We start from the raw sequence: 20,715 nt of genomic DNA, 5'->3' as shown, positions 1-20,715 counted from the left end.
AAAATTACTGAAAATTCTCAACGCGAGAATTGATTGTAATTTCAACACATAAATAGCAACTTTCCCTCGAGGGCGGCTAGCATCTTTTTCTAACCACCGATATGGAGATTGACCAACTAGCAGCAACGCCAATTTCCCTTACTTTCTGAACGAAGGCTTTTCTCGACGAATCCGATGATCTCGTGTCCTTAGACACACCCCATTATAGTTTTCCTCTGTGGCATCATCGGGATGGGAAAGGCATTCTCGCTCGCGATCTCATCGATGAAAGGAGTAACCCTTCACGACCAGCGAATATTACGCGTCCGACTTAGATTTTGTGAGTACGTTCATCTATCATCCCGTCGACCGCGGATTCGTTATTGAACCTAGGATCATTGTCATTAGTTTCTCGAGTACCTAACTACCACGGTTACTTGTCCGGTTCTATAATAATCGTATTTGCATTAGTCAATGTCTTCTCTATTGCATAACGACAACGTGTAACCCAAACGAAGATTCGTTTCACGCCCCTAACCCTAATTCTAATGTAAACCCGACATATACAAATATAATTATAACGAATATAACCAAATATATAAAACAGAATGGAGCATCGAGGAGTTAAAAAATGATTTCCAACGTCGAATTACTCAAACAAAACCAACGGGGCACGTTCCTCCGATGCTGTTTGTAATTTGCAACAGTGGAATTGCTCTTTTCTCTAAATGGAACATAGAATTCGACAGTGTACAACAGTTGCCGAGCAACGTACGAAATAATACCTCGAGGATTACCGCCGCTGTCTGTGTAGCCGAAGCACGCGCATGCAAGTTTCGCCTATTGTTCTATTTAGGTCACGAAACATTGTACTTTCTCCTAATGGCATATCCTTCAATGAACGTGAATACGTTGTGTAAACGCGGCTTCACTGATAGCGTAAAAGAGATCGCGATAAAAAGAATGCGTGCTCGTGGCTTGTACGAGCTGCGAAACGTTAAATGGCGTAATAATATACACGACGTAAATATTGCGTCCATAGCTCAAACGCGATTCATTTGGAAGCTACGAGAGCAAAGCTCGAAAAGAAATTCGACGTTTATTTAAACGTTAACCGGCGATGAACAAATCTCTTTGGGTTCTCTCACAAATAACGAGTTATTTAGTGACCTGTTAACACATCACGAGTCACCTCTTAACCAGAAATATTTGGATTGTGAAATAACAGATTAGAAGAGATAAATCAATTTCGTCATTCACTTTCATTCTTCTAACCGTTAACATCATATGACTTGTGTTTTCGATAGAAAATATCCGCAAATGAAGAAATTCTTACGTCTAAGAAATCGAGATCTGTAGGACGAGTTAATTTGCTTTTAATTTTAATAATAGTTAAAAAATCTTCATTTGCGTTGAAAATTAACTACCACGGAATCTGGATTATCAAGAAAATCGATTAACGAAACGATCGATAGAAAATTTGTGCCCCTTGCAAGGAAATCTGGAAAAAAGAAGAATAGAAATCGAAGAAATCCTTACTTTCTTACTTAAAAATTACTCTCCTCGTTAACGCTAGGTTTACGGACATTTCGGTTTTAATTAACGCGTACACCACATAGAAAACTTTAAAATTAGAAAACTTTGAAGAAAATGAATTTCGATATACATTTGTCTCGTTAAATGGATGAAAGTCAGTACAAATGTTAGAAGAAAAATGTAAACGGTTCGTGTAATTTCCCTCGTGAAATTCGAAATGCGTCACATTGACGCGTGAATCGATATTTATTAATATCAATATTTATAATGCAGCTCAAAAGAACAGATAATCTTTTCTTCTACGAAAAATTATTGTCTGATTATCTAAACAGTGGATGCCACGATCAGCTCTGTACGAGTGTCATATTTAATTTATATTCGCTAGAACTAAAACTAATCTAAAATTGATTTGTCTGTGGATTAATGTAGGATTCTGTGATTTTAGCTATAGTAAACAGGTTTGACTGTTAACTGTTCTATATACGAAGTGTACATACATAAGTATGTTACAACTACATGCTAAAAGTACACTATTGCCATTTATTTCATCATTCTAATATTACACAGATCACTGTTTATGTCTATCAATGTTAGGGAAATATACCAGGTACTTGAAATCAGAGAGATGCGAGTAAGGTTTTCGTGATTTCCAAGTTAAAACTCTAATCCTAGCAACGAGACGATTAAAAATGTGAACGTGTAAAAATTTCTCACATACAAATGTTCAAACTTAGCCTTCTTCGTTTCTTTTATGTAAAATACAGTGACTACGAAAAGTATTGGCACATACCCATTTTCCAACAAAATGTTTTTCATTGGAATTTCTCTAGAGAATTTCATTCTGATATTTTTGAATGTTTAGACTTACTCGGAAATAGTGACACTAAATGATGTGAAATTTAGTGCACCTAGTCCTAATTAGTTAGTATGTAAATACTAAAATAAATACGATAGTGTGCCAAAATATTTTGTAGCCAATGTAAACATATGGTAAGTATATCTATTATGAGCCACGGCTCTTGGCTCTCTTTATTACTGCTAACAAATTCACCTGATAAGACAAGTATGATAAAAACCTGGTGTTCCGTTACTTGATGTAATTGTTTTTTGATCGTAATAGCAATGCGAAATAAAAATCAATAGATTGACTGCAACTGCGTAAGCTCGAACGATATACAATACGTAGGAGAAACAATAGATGACAAGATGACAAGTGTCTGCCGCAGAAGCATTTGCCATTTATGAAACTGAATTGTTTCTGAAAATCCAAGCAAACAAAAAGTTAAAATAACTTGTGAAATGGCACGCAGAAGAAATTGATTAAAATTATATCAAATAAATTTTAAACGAACCTGTTTAAATTCGTTTCTGGAAAGATACGTAAAATAGTGATTCATAATAATTTATAACAATGATTTACAAATATTGCTTTATATATATTTATTGCTATCGTAATTCTTTTGCTGCACTTGCACGTTGTACCTTGTTTCCCAATTTCATCGAAAATTATGTTTTGCTAAAATTTTACAATTACAAAGTTTTTCATTATCATTTTCGATATCTTGCGATAGATATAAATTTAGTTAACTCTATTTGCTTCGTCCTTAATATAACCAATATAATTAATATCTAACGTTAACATTCACTGAAAATTACAAAATTCATCGTGGATAAGATAGTCCGATAATTAACGATCGATGGAGCAGAAATTTATAAATAGATAATAGAGATAGTAATACATCGACAATATCGTGTACAGCACACATATCGTAGTTTCGAACGTTATGCAAATTTACGCTTGGAAATACACATTGCAGCGCTTCTACATACATAGTTGATTGTTATCGGTAGTATTCCGTGTTAACCCACTGTCAAAAATTAGTCATACTTCACCTCTGAAAATTCGACTGATAGAGATTACTATACTGCACGCAGAACCCAAACATAAACATTGCAATTAGCCAAGAAAGTGTTCGCACAAGTATAGAGAAAGAAATTGGTGAGATTAATTGAGTTGACAAACATATTCGAAGCTGTATGCGGTACGAGAATCGAAATATGTCTTGAATAAAGTAATAAAAAAGGTTTTTGAGGTCGTTGTGACACTGTAAAACTACTTCTTTGGGAGAGAAATAAGCCTCAATGTATTTATAGATAAGTTCAATATGTTTTAGAAAGCACCGATGTTCTGGCATTGTTTCAACTATATGCGTCAGGAGTTTAAAGGTGCACTGACATTAAAGTACGTTTCTAGGAATAGCGTGCGTAATACGTAATTAATATGCAACGATCTTCGAGGCAATTAATAACGTAACATTTCTTTAAGTTACACGACAATATGCGAAAAACTACTTGTTCGCATCTTTTATAGGAATTATAGAAACTTTTTCGTACAAATCAAAATAGAGCACGAATATGAAAACTTGGAGTAACAAGTTTTAGAAAATTTCTCGTTGCGTTTATTTTTCGTTAGAAAAATTGTTACGCAAGGGACATCCACTATTACATGGTAAAGCACTTAATGGAAGAAAGACAGAAAGAACACAGTTAACGGAGTGCTAACTAAAATTCTGTTTCTACAAATGTAGTTCACATAAAATAAATTCTACTGTATATAAAAAAAACTTTTTTTCTAGAAGAAAAACTCTTCTAGAAATCTTCTTTTCTAGAAGAAGTCTCACTATACGTCAAAGAGTGTTTTCTACAGGAAAAGGAGTTCTACTATACATAAAACAAAGTTCTTTAAAAAAAAAAAAAAAAAAAAAGGAGTACAACTAAAGGTAAAAGTTCTTTGCACAGAAAAAGAAGCTCTACTACTTTGATTTACCTTAACGTCGCCAAACATTTCAACGAGATCGTGGGAGCCGCTACCCAGAGCAAGATGATACAGTATATCCTGATCCATGAGCTCGATGTTTGGATTTCGAAGTCGTACAGATCCATCTCTATATCTAAAAAAGTGCGAAACGCGAACAGCGTGTTAAAAACATATAGAACTTTATGCGTTGTGTGTCAAAATTTTTATTTATTTAAGTCTCGTAAATAGAAATGTATTCTTGTCGTGTGCGAAATATGTACCTTCGTTACTGTTTACCGAATTAATCGATTGATTGTTTACGATTACACCAACATGTTCGATATAACTATACTGTCTTTTATTCATAAGAAGATTACGTATTGGTTTATTTATACTATAATAGAATAAGTTCTGTCCATTATGGTATGCATTAATTACGTATTATTATAATATGTAATAACTTTAGTTTAACGTATGATATGTATATTGCATATGTATGTGATACTACATAGGTATATAATTCGGTTCTGCAATGTTACACAATATTATTATAAATGTATTATTTATTATACTATATCTACTATATATAATCCACTAGGCAACGTATAATTTTATGATATTAACGTTAGTTATTATGCGTTTTGTATCAACATTTTTATTTATTTAAGTCTTGTAAATAGAAATGTATTCTTGTGGTGTGCGAAATATGTACCTTCGTTACTGTTTACCGAGTTAATCGATTGATTGTTTACGATTACACCAACATGTTCGATATAACTATACTGTCTTTTATTCATAAGAAGATTACGTATTGGTTTATTTATACTATAATAGAATAAGTTCTGTCCATTATGGTATGCATTAATTACGTATTATTATAATATGTAATAACTTATAGTTTAATGTATGATATGTATATTGCATATGTATGTGATACTACATAGATATATAATTCGGTTCTGCAATGTTACACAATATTATTATAAATGTATTATTTATTATACTATATCTACTATATATAATCCACTAGGCAAGGTATAATTTTATGATATTAACGTTAGTTATTATACGTTGTGTATCAACATTTTTATTTATTTAAGTCTCGTAAATAGAAATGTATTCTTGTCGTGTGCGAAATATGTACCTTCGTTACTGTTTACCGAATTAATCGATTGATTGTTTACGATTACACCAACATGTTCGATATAACTATACTGTCTTTTATTCATAAGAAGATTACGTATTGGTTTATTTATACTATAATAGAATAAGTTCTGTCCATTATGGTATGCATTAATTACGTATTATTATAATATGTAATAACTTATAGTTTAATGTATGATATGTATATTGCATATGTATGTGATACTACATAGGTATACAATTCGGTTCTGCAATGTTACACAATATTATTATAAATGTATTATTTATTATACTATATCTACTATATATAATCCACTAGGCAAGGTATAATTTTATGATATTAACGTTAGTTATTATACGTTGTGTATCAACATTTTTATTTATTTAAGTCTCGTAAATAGAAATGTATTCTTGTCGTGTGCGAAATATGTACCTTCGTTACTGTTTACCGAATTAATCGATTGATTGTTTACGATTACACCAACATGTTCGATATAACTATACTGTCTTTTATTCATAAGAAAATTACGTATTGGTTTATTTATACTATAATATTGCATTACTATATTGCATTATAGTATGCATTAATTACGTATTATTATAATATGTAATAACTTTAGTTTAATGCATGGTATGTATATGGCATATGTATGTGATTCTACATAGGTATATAATTCGATTCTGCAATGTTACACAATATCAATCCACTGGACAAGGTATAATTTTATGATATCAACGTTAGTTATTATGCATGGCAAATAAAAACTTACCATTGAAAAATAAATTATTGATATATAGAATTGATGTTGTTCTATCATTTTATACGATAGGATAAATAATTGAAAATACTGAATCGATTATAGCTGGTAAAATTCCATCGATTTCCTTTTTTTAAGTAAATTCAACATAATCCTGCCAGCTTCTCTTTGCAAGCAGAATATTCACCCTCGCAACCCTTGACGACGAGGACGAAGAGGAAACCGATGACTGCGTGTGGCAGAATTGTATTCAGTTCTCATAATATGCAACTCGTCGTGCCAATTTGTGCATGAGCAGTAGAAAAACGAGTGCGATGATTGCACGTTGCAAAAATAACAACGAATGTTTCATTATCGTTAAACGAGTCAGTTCAACGAGTATAACTATGTTATACGAGAACAATTGATATTCTGATAATTATAAGACGCGTACGCTTTCTATGATTAACCTCGCATAAATGAATTTAATAATCATAATTCATAGATGAACTTTGAATACTTATTTATATTGTCTCGTCAACATCATAAAGGAGGATACTTGCACAATTCATGCGTAGTCTTTTAAAAAGAGAGGAAATATCCACAAAAATATCCACTACCATATTTACCTTCATAGGCATTAAAATCTGAAGAACTTACTTCAGTTACGTCAGAACTTACAATATTTTTAAGATAATGTAAAATACATGTACGTACGTATATTGAAACAGGCCACAAGAGCTTTGAATCGGATTCTCTGGAACTTTAAAAAACTCGAAGAACTGTTTCAAAAGATGAGTCGTATGCAAGCAAAATCCGATAAGTGACTTACATACTTCTAGAGCAAAGCTTCGCAAACTTCTATGGACCGGAACCCAGTTCCGAGACCGGTGATTTTTCGCGACCTACTCGAAGATTAGCCAAAACGCAATTGTGTCGAGAGTTGATTGATAAGCAATATAAAATTGACCTGATACGGATCTACGAGCTGAGAGAAACTAGACAGAAATAATGGTTCTCATCTTCCTCGTTATTCTGGTTTTGAACTGAATAGAATTTGAACTGTTCGTCCGACGATTATCGATGAATACAACTCTCCTAACGAATCTGTAGTAGTAGAATATTTAACGCGACCCACACTTCAGAAATCTATGTTCTAGAGTACCATATAAAGTAGAACTGGAAATTTCTCACCATGCATCAGATACACGACGATTTCATCTTTTATTTGAGAAGAAGGAATCTCGAAGCAAGAATAAAAATCAGCTCCCATTATATATATATTCATGTCCTATACTTGGATGGAGTTTTAATTTATACATTCATTTCAATGTATAATTCTTATATGTTTATTTTAGACCTTTAACATTTTCATACGTTATACTGCGATGCGTATATTAAATCTTGTGTTACGAATATAAGGTAACAATGCTGATTAATACAAGAACGTACAAACCTCCTTAAAACAATCATAGCGTCATTCAGTGCGATTATCAACAGCATTGTTCTCCGAGATACTGTCTGCAAGCGATAATACATGAACCTTTGAGATATCTAACATTCTATTCTCCAAAGTAACTTAAGCTTTTTTTTCATTCTCAGATTGTTTGCCTAAGCGTGTGTGTATTCATAATCTTCGTTGAAGATTGAAATTATAAATAACATATTACACACACACACACACACACACACACACACACACACACACACACACACACACACACACACACACACACACACACACACACACACACACACACACACACACACACACACACACACACACACACACACACACACACACACACACACACACACACACACACACACACACACACACACACACACACACACACACACACACACACACACACACACACACACACACACACACACACACACACACACACACACACACACACACACACACACACACACACACACACACACACACACACACACACACACACACACACACACACACACACACACACACACACACACACACACACACACACACACACACACACACACACACACACACACACACACACACACACACACACACACACACACACACACACACACACACACACACACACACACACACACACACACACACACACACACACACACACACACACACACACACACACACACACACACACACACACACACACACACACACACACACACACACACACACACACACACACACACACACACACACACACACACACACACACACACACACACACACACACACACACACACACACACACACACACACACACACACACACACACACACACACACACACACACACACACACACACACACACACACACACACACACACACACACACACACACACACACACACACACACACACACACACACACACACACACACACACACACACACACACACACACACACACACACACACACACACACACACACACACACACACACACACACACACACACACACACACACACACACACACACACACACACACACACACACACACACACACACACACACACACACACACACACACACACACACACACACACACACACACACACACACACACACACACACACACACACACACACACACACACACACACACACACACACACACACACACACACACACACACACACACACACACACACACACACACACACACACACACACACACACACACACACACACACACACACACACACACACACACACACATACTCTTCATGTATTTTATTTAATCCTAAAAATTACAATGAAATTTAAATATTATCAAATATGCAGCTTTATTTTTTAGTATAATTTGCTTCTTAGTTAATGTATATTGAATTAAATTAAGTATAAAAGAAATGTTTATTGTGAAAAATTTACCAACATAAGGTGTGCTCATAGTTTTACATTAATGCTTGTTCAATGTTTTATTTCAATTAAGCTAACGTGCTGAAATATTCATACAATAGAGATTACTTAAATATGCAAATTGTCCCATTTTAATGTTTAGAAACTGAAATATCATACTTTTGATCCCAATACAATATTCTTAATATTTTATGTAATTTTATATTGAGGGCAGTTTTAATGAGCGCCATTTATATTGTTTACAACATTGACCAAATCTAGTTGGTTCTTACTCATGGATCACCATTCAATTGGACATACGTTTGATAACATCCATAAGTTAAAATGTTATATAGCAAACATCCAATACAACAAATACCGTGGACAACAAAGTTCATATATATGGTAAAACAATGTCATACTGCAACAAACATGTTTGTATTTGTATATATATTTGTATAACATATATGTAGTTGACAAAATTTACATAAATACAAATTATACCAACCAAAATGGGACTTTTAAATTTTTAATTTCTACAATTTGTGTTAAAACATTAAGCATCTTGAGAAATAATAAATTTATTATGTAACGTTACATAATAAATTTTTTCGGAGGCTTAATAAGGAAATTGCAAGATATTATTCATTCCTATCAACATAACAAATGTTGTCAATCAATTATTGAAAAAATAACAAACAAATTGATCATCCAAAGAAATAAAAGCTTCTATTCCCATATTTACTTGTTGCTTTTCTTGCAAGACTCCTCTTGACTGTTTATCATTCTTCCTCTATCTCTTCATCATCTAATTCTGATTCTGTTTCATCTTCTGTATTATCAATTACTACTCCATCATTGAGCTCTATCTCTCTCTCTTGTACAGCTGAATTTGCCTTTACATATTGCATGACTAAAAAATATATCTCTGTTTCTCTGTCATTAAGATGTATGTTATATTTTGTTTCAATCATTAGCCTTACTTTTTTAAGAGTCATGGTACGATAATCTGCATTCTAAAGGATATTAATAATTTCTTTATAAAGCACTTGATGCGAAATACTAGGTGTGATGGTCTGTGTTGTGCATTTTGTTGCAGTTTCTGAATATGTAGAGACTTCTATTGCATGCCCAATTCGACTACCGCTATAATAGATGTTGTTTTCATACTCCTAGTTCTGTCTTCTTTTGGATTCTTCTTTGAGTAGTTTTATTTTCAGTGCTTCAAAGGATGGAAATTTTTCCTCAGTTTCAATAGCAATCCTGAAATCTTCTTAGCTGTTTGGAATACTACATAATAACAAAATTCTATGTCATCTTGGATGTATATATGTATTTCTCTCAATCTATCAATTAAGTCAGAAAAGTTTCTTATATGACTATTTATATTCCCATCTTCTTGCATCTTATAGTTAATTAACTGTTTTACTAGCATTATCTTGTAAGCGGGATAAGTTAAGCAATATATTTCATTTAGTTTATCCCATACCTCTTTTGATGTGTTGTAATCATTTACTTGCATTAATGCTTCAGGACTTATTGCTAATATACAGACATTTCTGATCTTGCCTTTCTATCTGCTACATCCCATTCTGTAGCATTCTCTGTAGTTCGGATCTTTTCACCAGAAACATATTCCTATGTGTTGTTTTTCATTAATAACGTTTGAATCTGAGCTCTCCACTTATGAAAATTTTCCTTAGTCAGCGGCTCTATATTTCCTGACGCACAATTCATCGTTCTGCTGTCACTTTACGCTATATACACGTGGTTAAAGCGATTACTGATGTAAATATTTTCTAAATCTTATGTTCATATTTTTCTTATGTTTTTCTTCGCACACAATAGAAGAGTCAACTGTACAGATAATTCTATAAAGTCGATTCTATAAACGATAATACTTTTTCAATAAGAAACTGTGGACGGACTAAGAAAATGCCGGCCAGAACAGGAAGAAAGAGGAATCGTTCAAATGAACATATCGATTAGAATCGAGTGGCGCGTAAATCAAATTTGACAATGACCTCTTGACAGGATTATAGCTTCCTTCTTAGGTTCCTTCTTAATCCTATACTATACAATTCATTCATTGTGTTAATATCTATGTTTCAGATTTATTTTATTTATATGATAATAAAATAATAATATATGATAAAATAACTACCTCGTTTGTAAAATATCTTGTTCCAAATATCTTTCATTTTTCAAAAGTATAATTCATTTAGGTAAAGCTACATATAAAAATAAAATATTATTGTTAGATTTTTAATAAATTTTAATTTTTCGTAACCCGGTTTTAAATTTTATTGTTCCCTCTTTCATCATATATTATAACATGAACTTTTGGATATATATCGACCCGGTTGTATATTTATTGATAATACTAAATAAAAGATAATCCAACTAATACATAAAAGAACTTATTCATCCTGTAAGTTGCGAGCTTATCGTTCATATTAACACGAAAATAAAAAAGATATAATTGCAGTATTTATTCTTACAGTTTAAATTAATTGCATTTCATTTATGATTATAGAGATTCATTTATAATTTCTTTGAAAATACTGCATCGGTTAAATGAAAGTATCGAAAAATAGGAACTACATACTTCTTACGCATTTCTTATCGTTATTAAAATACTTCAAATCATATACGAAAGAATAAGAAACGCTCGAAACTAGCCTTCGCTTTCAAATAGAAGAATTTAATTAAAGACGTCACCGAAAATCAATATAATCCTTACAGAGCTATCGATTTTCAATTATTACTATGCAATGAACGAATACCGATCGGAATACGGATTTTCTACGGATTACCATCCATGTGACTCGTAGAATTAAATTATAAACGGTACAGATGAAATATCTCATATGAATGAATGAAAAAACTGTTGAAAAATATTAAATCAATTTGAGTAAAATGTATATATTTAATATATTTAATCGCCGAAATTCGTTTACGGATCAAAACTGAAACCAATTTTTTATTTAACATTTTATTCATATTGGGCAAATTGAAATATAATTAAATTCAAATAGATAAAGGATTAACGAAAGGTAAAACTACGTATACAAGAATTTTACCTTGTATAATTTAACCGATATGTATCGATTTGTACTAACGTTAATTCTATAGACAAAAGTAAAGCCAACGCATAATAGAATTTAATTTTGTCGAGATTTTCAGGCTCGAATTCGATTACAGTATATGAGGATGCATCTATTATTTATTAAAATATAAAGTGATACACTATCAAACACAGATAGGGTAGGGCTTTAATCAAGTCAATCAATATTGGATATGTAACATATTACAATATTGAATTGCATCAATTTCAATGTCTTTGACTTTAACGATTATGTACTTACGCGACTGATACATAAGTGATAGCAGTGTAAGTTGTAATTATTTATCTGTACATTTATATTCTGCGACTCTTTCCTGTTGATTCCCTTAACTACATTCTGCATAATTAGAATTCCGTTTGCACGCCGAGATTATTAGCTTCGCGTTTGATTGCAATAAATGCATTAATTAAGTATAATTTTGAAGGATATAATTAATTTTGATGACGTTGGTATCGTCGTAAATTTTCCAAAATTATATCATGACACATTTACTTGTGATATCGAATATTCTATTGTCAAGAGTAATTTGATAAACTTCATTTCGATTCTCACGTTGTATATAAAGCGCACTTGCATTCGTAATATTTTTTGAAATTTTAAATAATTTCCAGTTTCATAAGAATTATTACAGATTCTGTATCATATTGCAAGTAACATGAAATCGCTATATCATATAAATCCTCCATATATGAAACTACGAAACATTAAATTTATGCCCGAGCGAATGTGAATTTCTTTCGACTGATTCCATTTAACTCAGCTTGGATATACTATACTATGGAGATACTATAAATATACATCATATACTATGTTTTTAATTATTTATTAACACGTAAAATTTGTTCTCGAATAGTAGCATTGGCATTTCAGCGAACGTAAATATTTTGAGTTTGAATTGGATCTCCTTGAATTGAAGTACTAAATGCAAGCTAAAAATAAGATTTAACTTTTTATGTAATTGATACCAGTTTCACGCTTATTTATTCTAAATAAAATATCGTAAAGTTGCCAGTCTCGTATTTGAGAAACATTTTTACATTATAATTTCGTAGTTCAACGTACGTTGATGCGTGTAAAGTGTAATTACAAAGCGCTGTATTTATAAACCTTGTAAATACATAATCATTACGATAAGTAGTAGCGTTTAAAATTGCGTAATTTCTAATTTTTTATAATAGTAACCTTGTAATGCACGCACAACAAAGCGCGAAGACTAGATAATATTCATGTAAACACGCATGTACAAGTGTAATGTCTTTGCACTAAAATATTTCGATCAGCATTCAACGATACGTCGAATACTGTATCGATTATAACCTACCACGGTGTAAATATGCCTTGCAAAATGATATATATTGTTGATATATAAACATGTTAAATTTTGCAAAATATACAATACAAATCCTTTCCGAATAAATATTTTCTATCTCAACATTATATAATTGGCTGTTGAAAACTGTAATCACGGTTCAAAATCACTGAAACAATTGAATTAAAATAGATATTACCTACCTTATAGTACAAAAATATAAAATTTAACACAATTTATGTGATTCATAATTCGTCAGGTTGCAATTTATAAAGTTTAGGAAGTATTAATTTGAAGAGTTCGATGTCATTTCTAATATCCACGATTTATGAAGAGAAATGAAATGAAAGATAATATAGTTCGCTATTCCTTGTTTTTAACAAGTTCATTAGTCTAGCTCGCTCGAATTTTTGGTTTTACAAATTATGGGATTCCACGGATAAAACTTTTAATGCGTTATAGTACTACAGCTCCGTATTAGTTAACTAGTTAACTAGTAAACTAGTTAACTAATCTTCCAGAATATTCACACTTCCTCGCCTGTAAGATTAATTGATTATAAGGTTATTACGTCAAGAAACGGTTGGAACGAACGTAACGTAATAACTTAACCTTTTCACTGTAATCGCACGTACTAATTTAAAACATGTAAACACGTATCTATCTCATATTTTTCCACCGAAAAGTCGAAGTTCCTTTTTCAACGAAATAACCTCAAATTTCCTCGAGTGAGCGCTAGTTAGGTGACATAAATTCCTCCGATCTATTCTTTCGACACGCTTTCGTAAAATATCCTACAAATACACAATGAAGTAGAACATAAAATACAAAAAAGAACCAAACGTACCTAACTGCGGGATCATACTCGATATTCCACTCGACATTCTCATGCTCGTCCGAAGGATTCATCTGACACACGTGGCTCTCGTCCAGAGCGCGATCTTTGCACGTACAAATGGGCATCTCGATCGCAAGATCAACACTCTCCGTCGCTTGTGTGGGACAATTTCGCGGGATCTAACACGACCGTGGCGGACGTACGATCGAACGAAACGGCGGGAGGTCGAAGAAATATCGACTAACCGATCACGACTGTTTCGCGGCTGTGCTTTGGAATTTCCAAGGTTAGAGCAAGAACCAGATTCCTGTGAACGACGTCGATCAAGTGCCGGTCTCCGAATAGAATCTTTGTGATGCTTCGAGGGAGCTTTATATCCCGATTCGAGTCTCCGCCATTTGCGTTCCCACCACTTCGTCGTTCGCTGCCAAATGACAGCTAAGGCGACGCACACTAACGCCGAGAGCATACGTACGTACATACGTCTAGCTGCAAACTGGTCGCGGTTATTTGTGTACGTGTGCCCACTGCAAATGTATGTGGAGCGCGAGTGAATTGAGATATTGGAACAGTCATCGAATCATTTTTAACGCGTGATTCTTCGAAAACTCATCGATAACCGACAGTCCTATTACGTTTCTGCGTTTTTCTTGGTTCGTAGCCGCACGGTTGTGTACGGTGCTTTACAACACGTGTGTGGTATCGACTTACAATGGCTGCGAGAAGTATTTGCACACTATTGGCTCTATCGTCATATTAATTATTTGACTGCGAGAGATATTAAATTTTATATCATTTAGTAGCCTTCTTACACAACTGCAAAAATTTAATATCGCGGATATCATGACGTAGAATTTGGTAAAAAATGCTTCATTGGAAAATAAATATGTGCCGATACTTTTCGTAGCTGCTGTAAATGGTGGAACATTTTACGGGACGTCCGCTATGATTTATATATATCATCTACGTAAAACTTTATGACATAGACTAGAAAAGGCTAGAAAAAAGCTTTGTTGGTGTTGGTGAAGATCGCTCGTTAACATTCGTAGACAAATGTTAATGAAAGCTCTAGACAGTGTTAATGAGCGTAATAACGAGTGTGAATTGTCTTCTACCATTCGATTAATAATAGCGTAGAATGATTATCGAATAATAATCGGTTGAAATTACAGGGGTAAGAGAAAGTAGAAAAGATTGATAAGAATCCAGAAGAAAATATGCGATTGGAATGTAAAAGAATACAAAATTTCTCTGTCCATTATAGCAACAACTACGCTCGCTACGTTTTTTTGCAATAAAACAGCAATTATAAGTCAACTATAAATGATTTATTTCATCGTCTAAGTGGAAGTAACAGAAGACAAACTGGATTTAAAAGACAGCTAAGTTTCTTCATTTTTGTATTATAAGACATTACGATACAGAAATAATATGACAATTATTGTAGTTGCCAGCGTATGAAGATGAAGGGAATTCATTTTACTTCTCTTCGAATCCATATTTACAAATTTTGTACACTTGCAAAAATACATCGCATTGAGTTTGAAGAAGATAAAATTAGATAATTTCTCCGATAAAAGCAACTGGTTTGTGCTATCGATTCTAAGAACAGCGGATAATTCGTAAAAAAAACGAACTGAATTCTTTAGAATTCTGTATAAGAGTAAGTAGATAGCCGAGTGAACTCACTTACATGCTTCAAAACAATGGGAGTAAATGTTTTTTCTATTTTTCTGTATTTTTAGATCTCATCCATTCACTGATATACCAGTTTCGATCGAGTCTGCTTTACGTTTTTTTATTCTATGATAATTGTATCTGTATTTTTATCAGCAATCTTTATTATTGACGTAAACTACTGAAATTCAGATTAAACAATGAAGAAAATTAACTCAAATTATTCTAGTCACTTTTAATTTAACAGTACTAGAGTCAAGAATTGGTATAGTACAAATATTTATCATAAAACGTTAGACATTCTATTCGATACTGTATCGTTCGAATAATCATTAATTTTAAGCGTTCTTGATTATTTGTAAACGCCATTCTAAATATTTTGAAGCAGTTAAATAATTCTGTAGTGTTATTACATGTGCATCTACCCTGAAAAAATTATATTATAATTTTATACTGTGCGAAAAGATCACATTTTCAACTTCTCTTTCGATAATTTATTTGTTAACAAGCATAATAAATGTAGAAATATTTTCCAACTTAAATGATATTTACCACTTTTTCATTTTTATATTTAAAAGTCAAAGAATTTCTGTTATATCTCTAAGCAATTTGTCTACAAATAAAAATTGTGACTATAAATTATAGTTATAAATTAGTCGGATGATTCCATGCAGAAATTGAGAGATGAACCGTCGTTCCAACAGCAAGTGCATTTAAATACAAAGTAGAAGTAATCATAGAACTTTTGATGACACAATTACTTGGACAAGAAAAACAATATTTTCATCTCATCTCGCGTACTAAATAATGGTTGGCTAAGTGTTGAAATCATTTTTTACTTATCCGCAGTAGATATTACACAGCGCACAATAACATGAATCACATTTTATCGAATTTATCATATTATTATTATTCAACTTCATAATGTGTGTAAAAAAAGATAAAGAAACGGAAGCGACTTATTTTTAGGTCACATCTCTATATTTTCTATTTGCCCATGTTAATATCAAATATCTAACTTTATTAAAAATATTTGACAAAATATATTCTAAAATACGTGCAAAATCATACACAGTAAATAACGGCATGTTCAATTAAAAAATTTTCTTTGTAACAAATTAATTAATCTTCCATCGATAATCAAGCAATTTCCATCGATAATATTAAGATAACGTTCAATTAATTTGTTCTTTTCAAAATTTCCTGTTTTCGTCCGTGTTGCAAATTTCGATACAGTAACGATACAATTTGAAGGGAGAAAAACCAAACTCAAACGTGATATTAAGTATTAATTTCGCGTCAGAGTTTCATAGTTTGGAACAACACAAAAATTGTACAATATTTCAGGGCTGGCGTATAGATTTAATTTTCGTGCTCTGTATTTTAAATAAATGTACAAAGAGCAAAAGTAACGTACTACGTCATGCAAAAGTATCGTTTCTAAATACAAAGGCTATGCAAGTCTTTTATTTATAAACGAAAAAATAGCTAATTTCTGTATCATAGAAATATTCCCACATCTAACTAAACAAACAATTTTCCAATTTCAGACTCGTGCGTTTCCACAAAATCGTAAGGCTCAAAGTATAACGAGATCGAGCTGAAGTTCCCTGTCGGATCAGTTGTTAACGCGACAGAATTTGCTAGTCGACATAAATTCTTTTCGACCTGTGTCTATAAATCTTGTAATTAATTTGAAGCTGTCTTAATTCTCGCATTGCTAGCGCACGTGAAAATCCACCCTAAATACAAAACAATAATACGCAACATGCTGATTTATCCACAACGCATACACACTTGTAACAATTTTTTAATTACGATACATATACGAGTGTAAGTATTCAAATTTTATCATTCAAGCCAACAATCGTTTACAACGTAATTAAACGAATCCACTCGATTCGGCGCTCGAATCGTATCGACTCTTTTGGTAATCGATGTTTCAAGACCCATATTAATATTCGTATCCCCTGGGAATCGTATTCCCTGAAATACACTCATTTGTAACGGTGAAATTGAACAACAAATTTTAGTTTGCACTGTATTAATTTCTTTGAGCCTGATGGCCCAGAAATTGGATTTCTTCTTTACGCAATTTACAAATATAGAACAAAATTAAAGACAGAACTAAACTTGTAAGTTTTAGTTAAGTACCCACGTTTGTAACAATCAGAATAACACAATTTGAAAACAAATTTTAGTTCGTATTGTATCAATTGTTTTCACAATGCTGGCCTTATACTTATCTATAATAAGTAATAACTTATTATAAATAATTAGCCATGTTACTGCGCCACGTCAGAAAAACTACTGAAAATTCTCAACGCGAGAATCGATTGTAATTTTAATAAATATTAAAAAAAAACTCTGCTGGCTTAAAGATTGGACTTGGTTTTACATGGTTTATAAACATAAAACAAAACTAGAACCAAGCCTACATATTTTTAGTTTGAAAACTAAAACTAAACTTGTAAGTTTTAGTTAAGTACCCTCGTTTGTAACAATCAAGTTGAATAATAAATTTTACTTTGTATTGCATTAATTCGTTTCACTCTGCTGGCCTTCTTTTATATGATTTATAAACATAATAAACACAATAAAGATTGGACTTGATTTTGTATGGTTTATAAACATAAAACAAAGCTAGAACTAAGCCTACATATTTTTAGTTTGAAAACTAAAACTAAACTTGTAAGTTTTAGTTAAGTACCCTCGTTTATAACAATTAGATTGAATAACAAATTTTACTTTGTATTGCATTAATTCGTTTCACTCTGCTGGCCTTCTTTTATATGATTTATAAACATAATAAACATAATAAAGATTGGACTTGATTTTGTATGGTTTATAAACATAAAACAAAACAGAACTAAGCCTACAGATTTTTAGTTTGAAAAATCACTTGCAAATCTCCAACAGTTACCTCCACCAAAGGTTCTGCACCACAGTTTGCGAATTGCTGTTGTAAACAATTTTATAAAAATGTTAATAGATATATAGTACTCGATTCATTCTTCATGCATCTCAATCCCGCGTCATCGTTTCGGTTCGCGAATAACTTGGAAAATAAGTTTCGAACTGTATCTTTATACATGAATCGTTTTCATTTTCGTTTTGACGTCTGTCTCGTCCTACGTCTTTACAAAAGCAAGAAAATATGTACCGAAAAAAGTAGACACGTGCTTTTACATTTATCAATGCATATACGTGTATGTTTATTCAGCCTCACTTCCAAGAACATACTTACATTACCTTTAATATTTACATATATACCATTATTTACATACATGCAGATACCTTTATTTACAAAAATGTCTTATTCTCTCTCTCTCTCACTCTCTATCCCTCTCTATCTATCTCTATATCTCTTCCGTCCACACTCTGACATACTGTGACTAATAATTGAAGATCCTGGTGCAAAAATAAGGCGAGTACACCTGTTACAAAAATTGTACTTGTCGAGTTTCATATATTTTTATACATCGTCGATCGATCGGTGCAAAGATCAGACAAGCTCAATGCGTTCATAAGAATTTTTGCACCTATGCATTGTGACCTTTGGGAAGAAGAATCGGCTATGTCTAGGACCCACCTGGGCTTTTGTTCTAAAATATAGCGTCAATGATTGTGTTGATGTAGCGTTGACTCGTCAACCAAAGTGTTTCGAATTCTATTAATCGCGTGTTTTTTTTTTTTTCTTGCAGATTCGAAATGTGTTCGGACGAACAAGAATCGTATCGGTCATGGAGAAGTAAATATGTGCAAACGAGAGACGGCGGCCGGATGTCAGTGGTTTATCTAAGGAACTGTTTGCGGAGCATGAAGGAGAATTAAGGAAAAATAAAGACGTGAAAGAAGAAAATATTTCATTTCAAATTCCCAGTATTTTCGTGCAAGAGCCAGGCAAATCGAAATATCGAAAAAGATTTCTTAATCGCATTCTTCAAAAATATAAGAGGCATCATTTCTCATATCGTTCGTCACACGAATGCCTTTCTAAGTCCAAAATATTAATCGTTTAAACGAGTCATAATTAATTCAGTTTTATTCGATTCCACACAACTTGTAAAATCTGCGTTTGCCCGGTTTTCGTACCAAGGTCTGCAATTATTCCACTGTTTTCACTAAAACTCTCTTTAGCCTGCTTGCACCTTGCCTTCTTCTATTCTTTTCTTTTCTTTTCCAGCTTCTCCACTCATTCCACGATCCTTCTATCCTGTCTTTTACCCACTACGTCTTCCGACCTGACAGCTCTTTTGGTTTCCCTATAATTGCCTGTTAAGTGAATTAGATCCTCGAATTTATCTCGCCGCATAGATCACACCTTCCACCACCTCCTCCTCCTCCTCCACTTTCCCCTCCCAGTACCTATTCCAATTTTCCAACTCTCCACACTATGCTCGTGCTATTATCTTTTGACCTTTTCCTTATTTGCTTAGGTATTCTGGCAGCCCTATTGTTCACACGTATTTGTACCTATCGTTGCATTGCTCTGACATTTATAATACCTGAGTCTCATCGAGTACTCAGACTTTAGTCGCCTTATTACGTATCGCAGAGTTTCCTTGACAATATAGACGCGTAAGGTGCAACTGAAGAAGAAAAGAGGCGCACGAGGCACTTTACCGTGAACACGATACGGGGTGTCTTAAGATAGTTGACATGCTCAGACAAGAAGTTATTTATATACGCACGTATGCTA

General features: G+C 32.9%; 1 protein-coding gene and 1 long non-coding RNA gene across 4 annotated transcripts in view; one reads left to right on the top strand and one right to left on the bottom strand.

Annotated features, from left to right (window-relative positions):
* LOC100744007 (uridine phosphorylase 1) overlaps window positions 1-20,715 on the bottom strand; it is a 48,599-nt gene that overhangs the window by 10,460 nt on the left and 17,424 nt on the right. The window contains exons 1-2 of one of the 2 annotated variants that reach the window (XM_003486382.4): window positions 14,346-14,698; window positions 4,343-4,466 (exon numbers count right to left, since the gene is read on the bottom strand). In XM_003486382.4, coding sequence (XP_003486430.1) covers window positions 4,343-4,466; window positions 14,346-14,461 — 240 coding nt within the window. In that variant the 5' untranslated portion in view covers window positions 14,462-14,698. Of the gene's footprint in view, window positions 1-4,342; window positions 4,467-14,345; window positions 14,699-20,715 lie in introns of those variants that run through there. The other variant, XM_003486381.4, reaches the window with a different exon arrangement.
* LOC105680246 lies at window positions 14,817-19,913 on the top strand. Of its 2 annotated transcripts, none has more exons than XR_004460953.1 (3): window positions 14,817-16,054; window positions 17,564-17,659; window positions 19,718-19,913. It is a non-coding gene; the product is annotated as an uncharacterized LOC105680246 (long non-coding RNA). The 2 variants fall into 2 exon arrangements; XR_001101974.3 differs by lacking the exons at window positions 17,564-17,659; window positions 19,718-19,913 and adding an exon at window positions 16,659-16,827 and having other exon boundaries at window positions 14,817-15,423; window positions 15,509-16,054.

The sequence above is a fragment of the Bombus impatiens genome, unplaced genomic scaffold (assembly GCF_000188095.3).
Source record: "Bombus impatiens unplaced genomic scaffold, BIMP_2.2 scf_0109, whole genome shotgun sequence".
NCBI lineage: Eukaryota > Metazoa > Arthropoda > Insecta > Hymenoptera > Apidae > Bombus > Bombus impatiens.
This window is presented reverse-complemented; position numbering and strand designations above follow the sequence as displayed.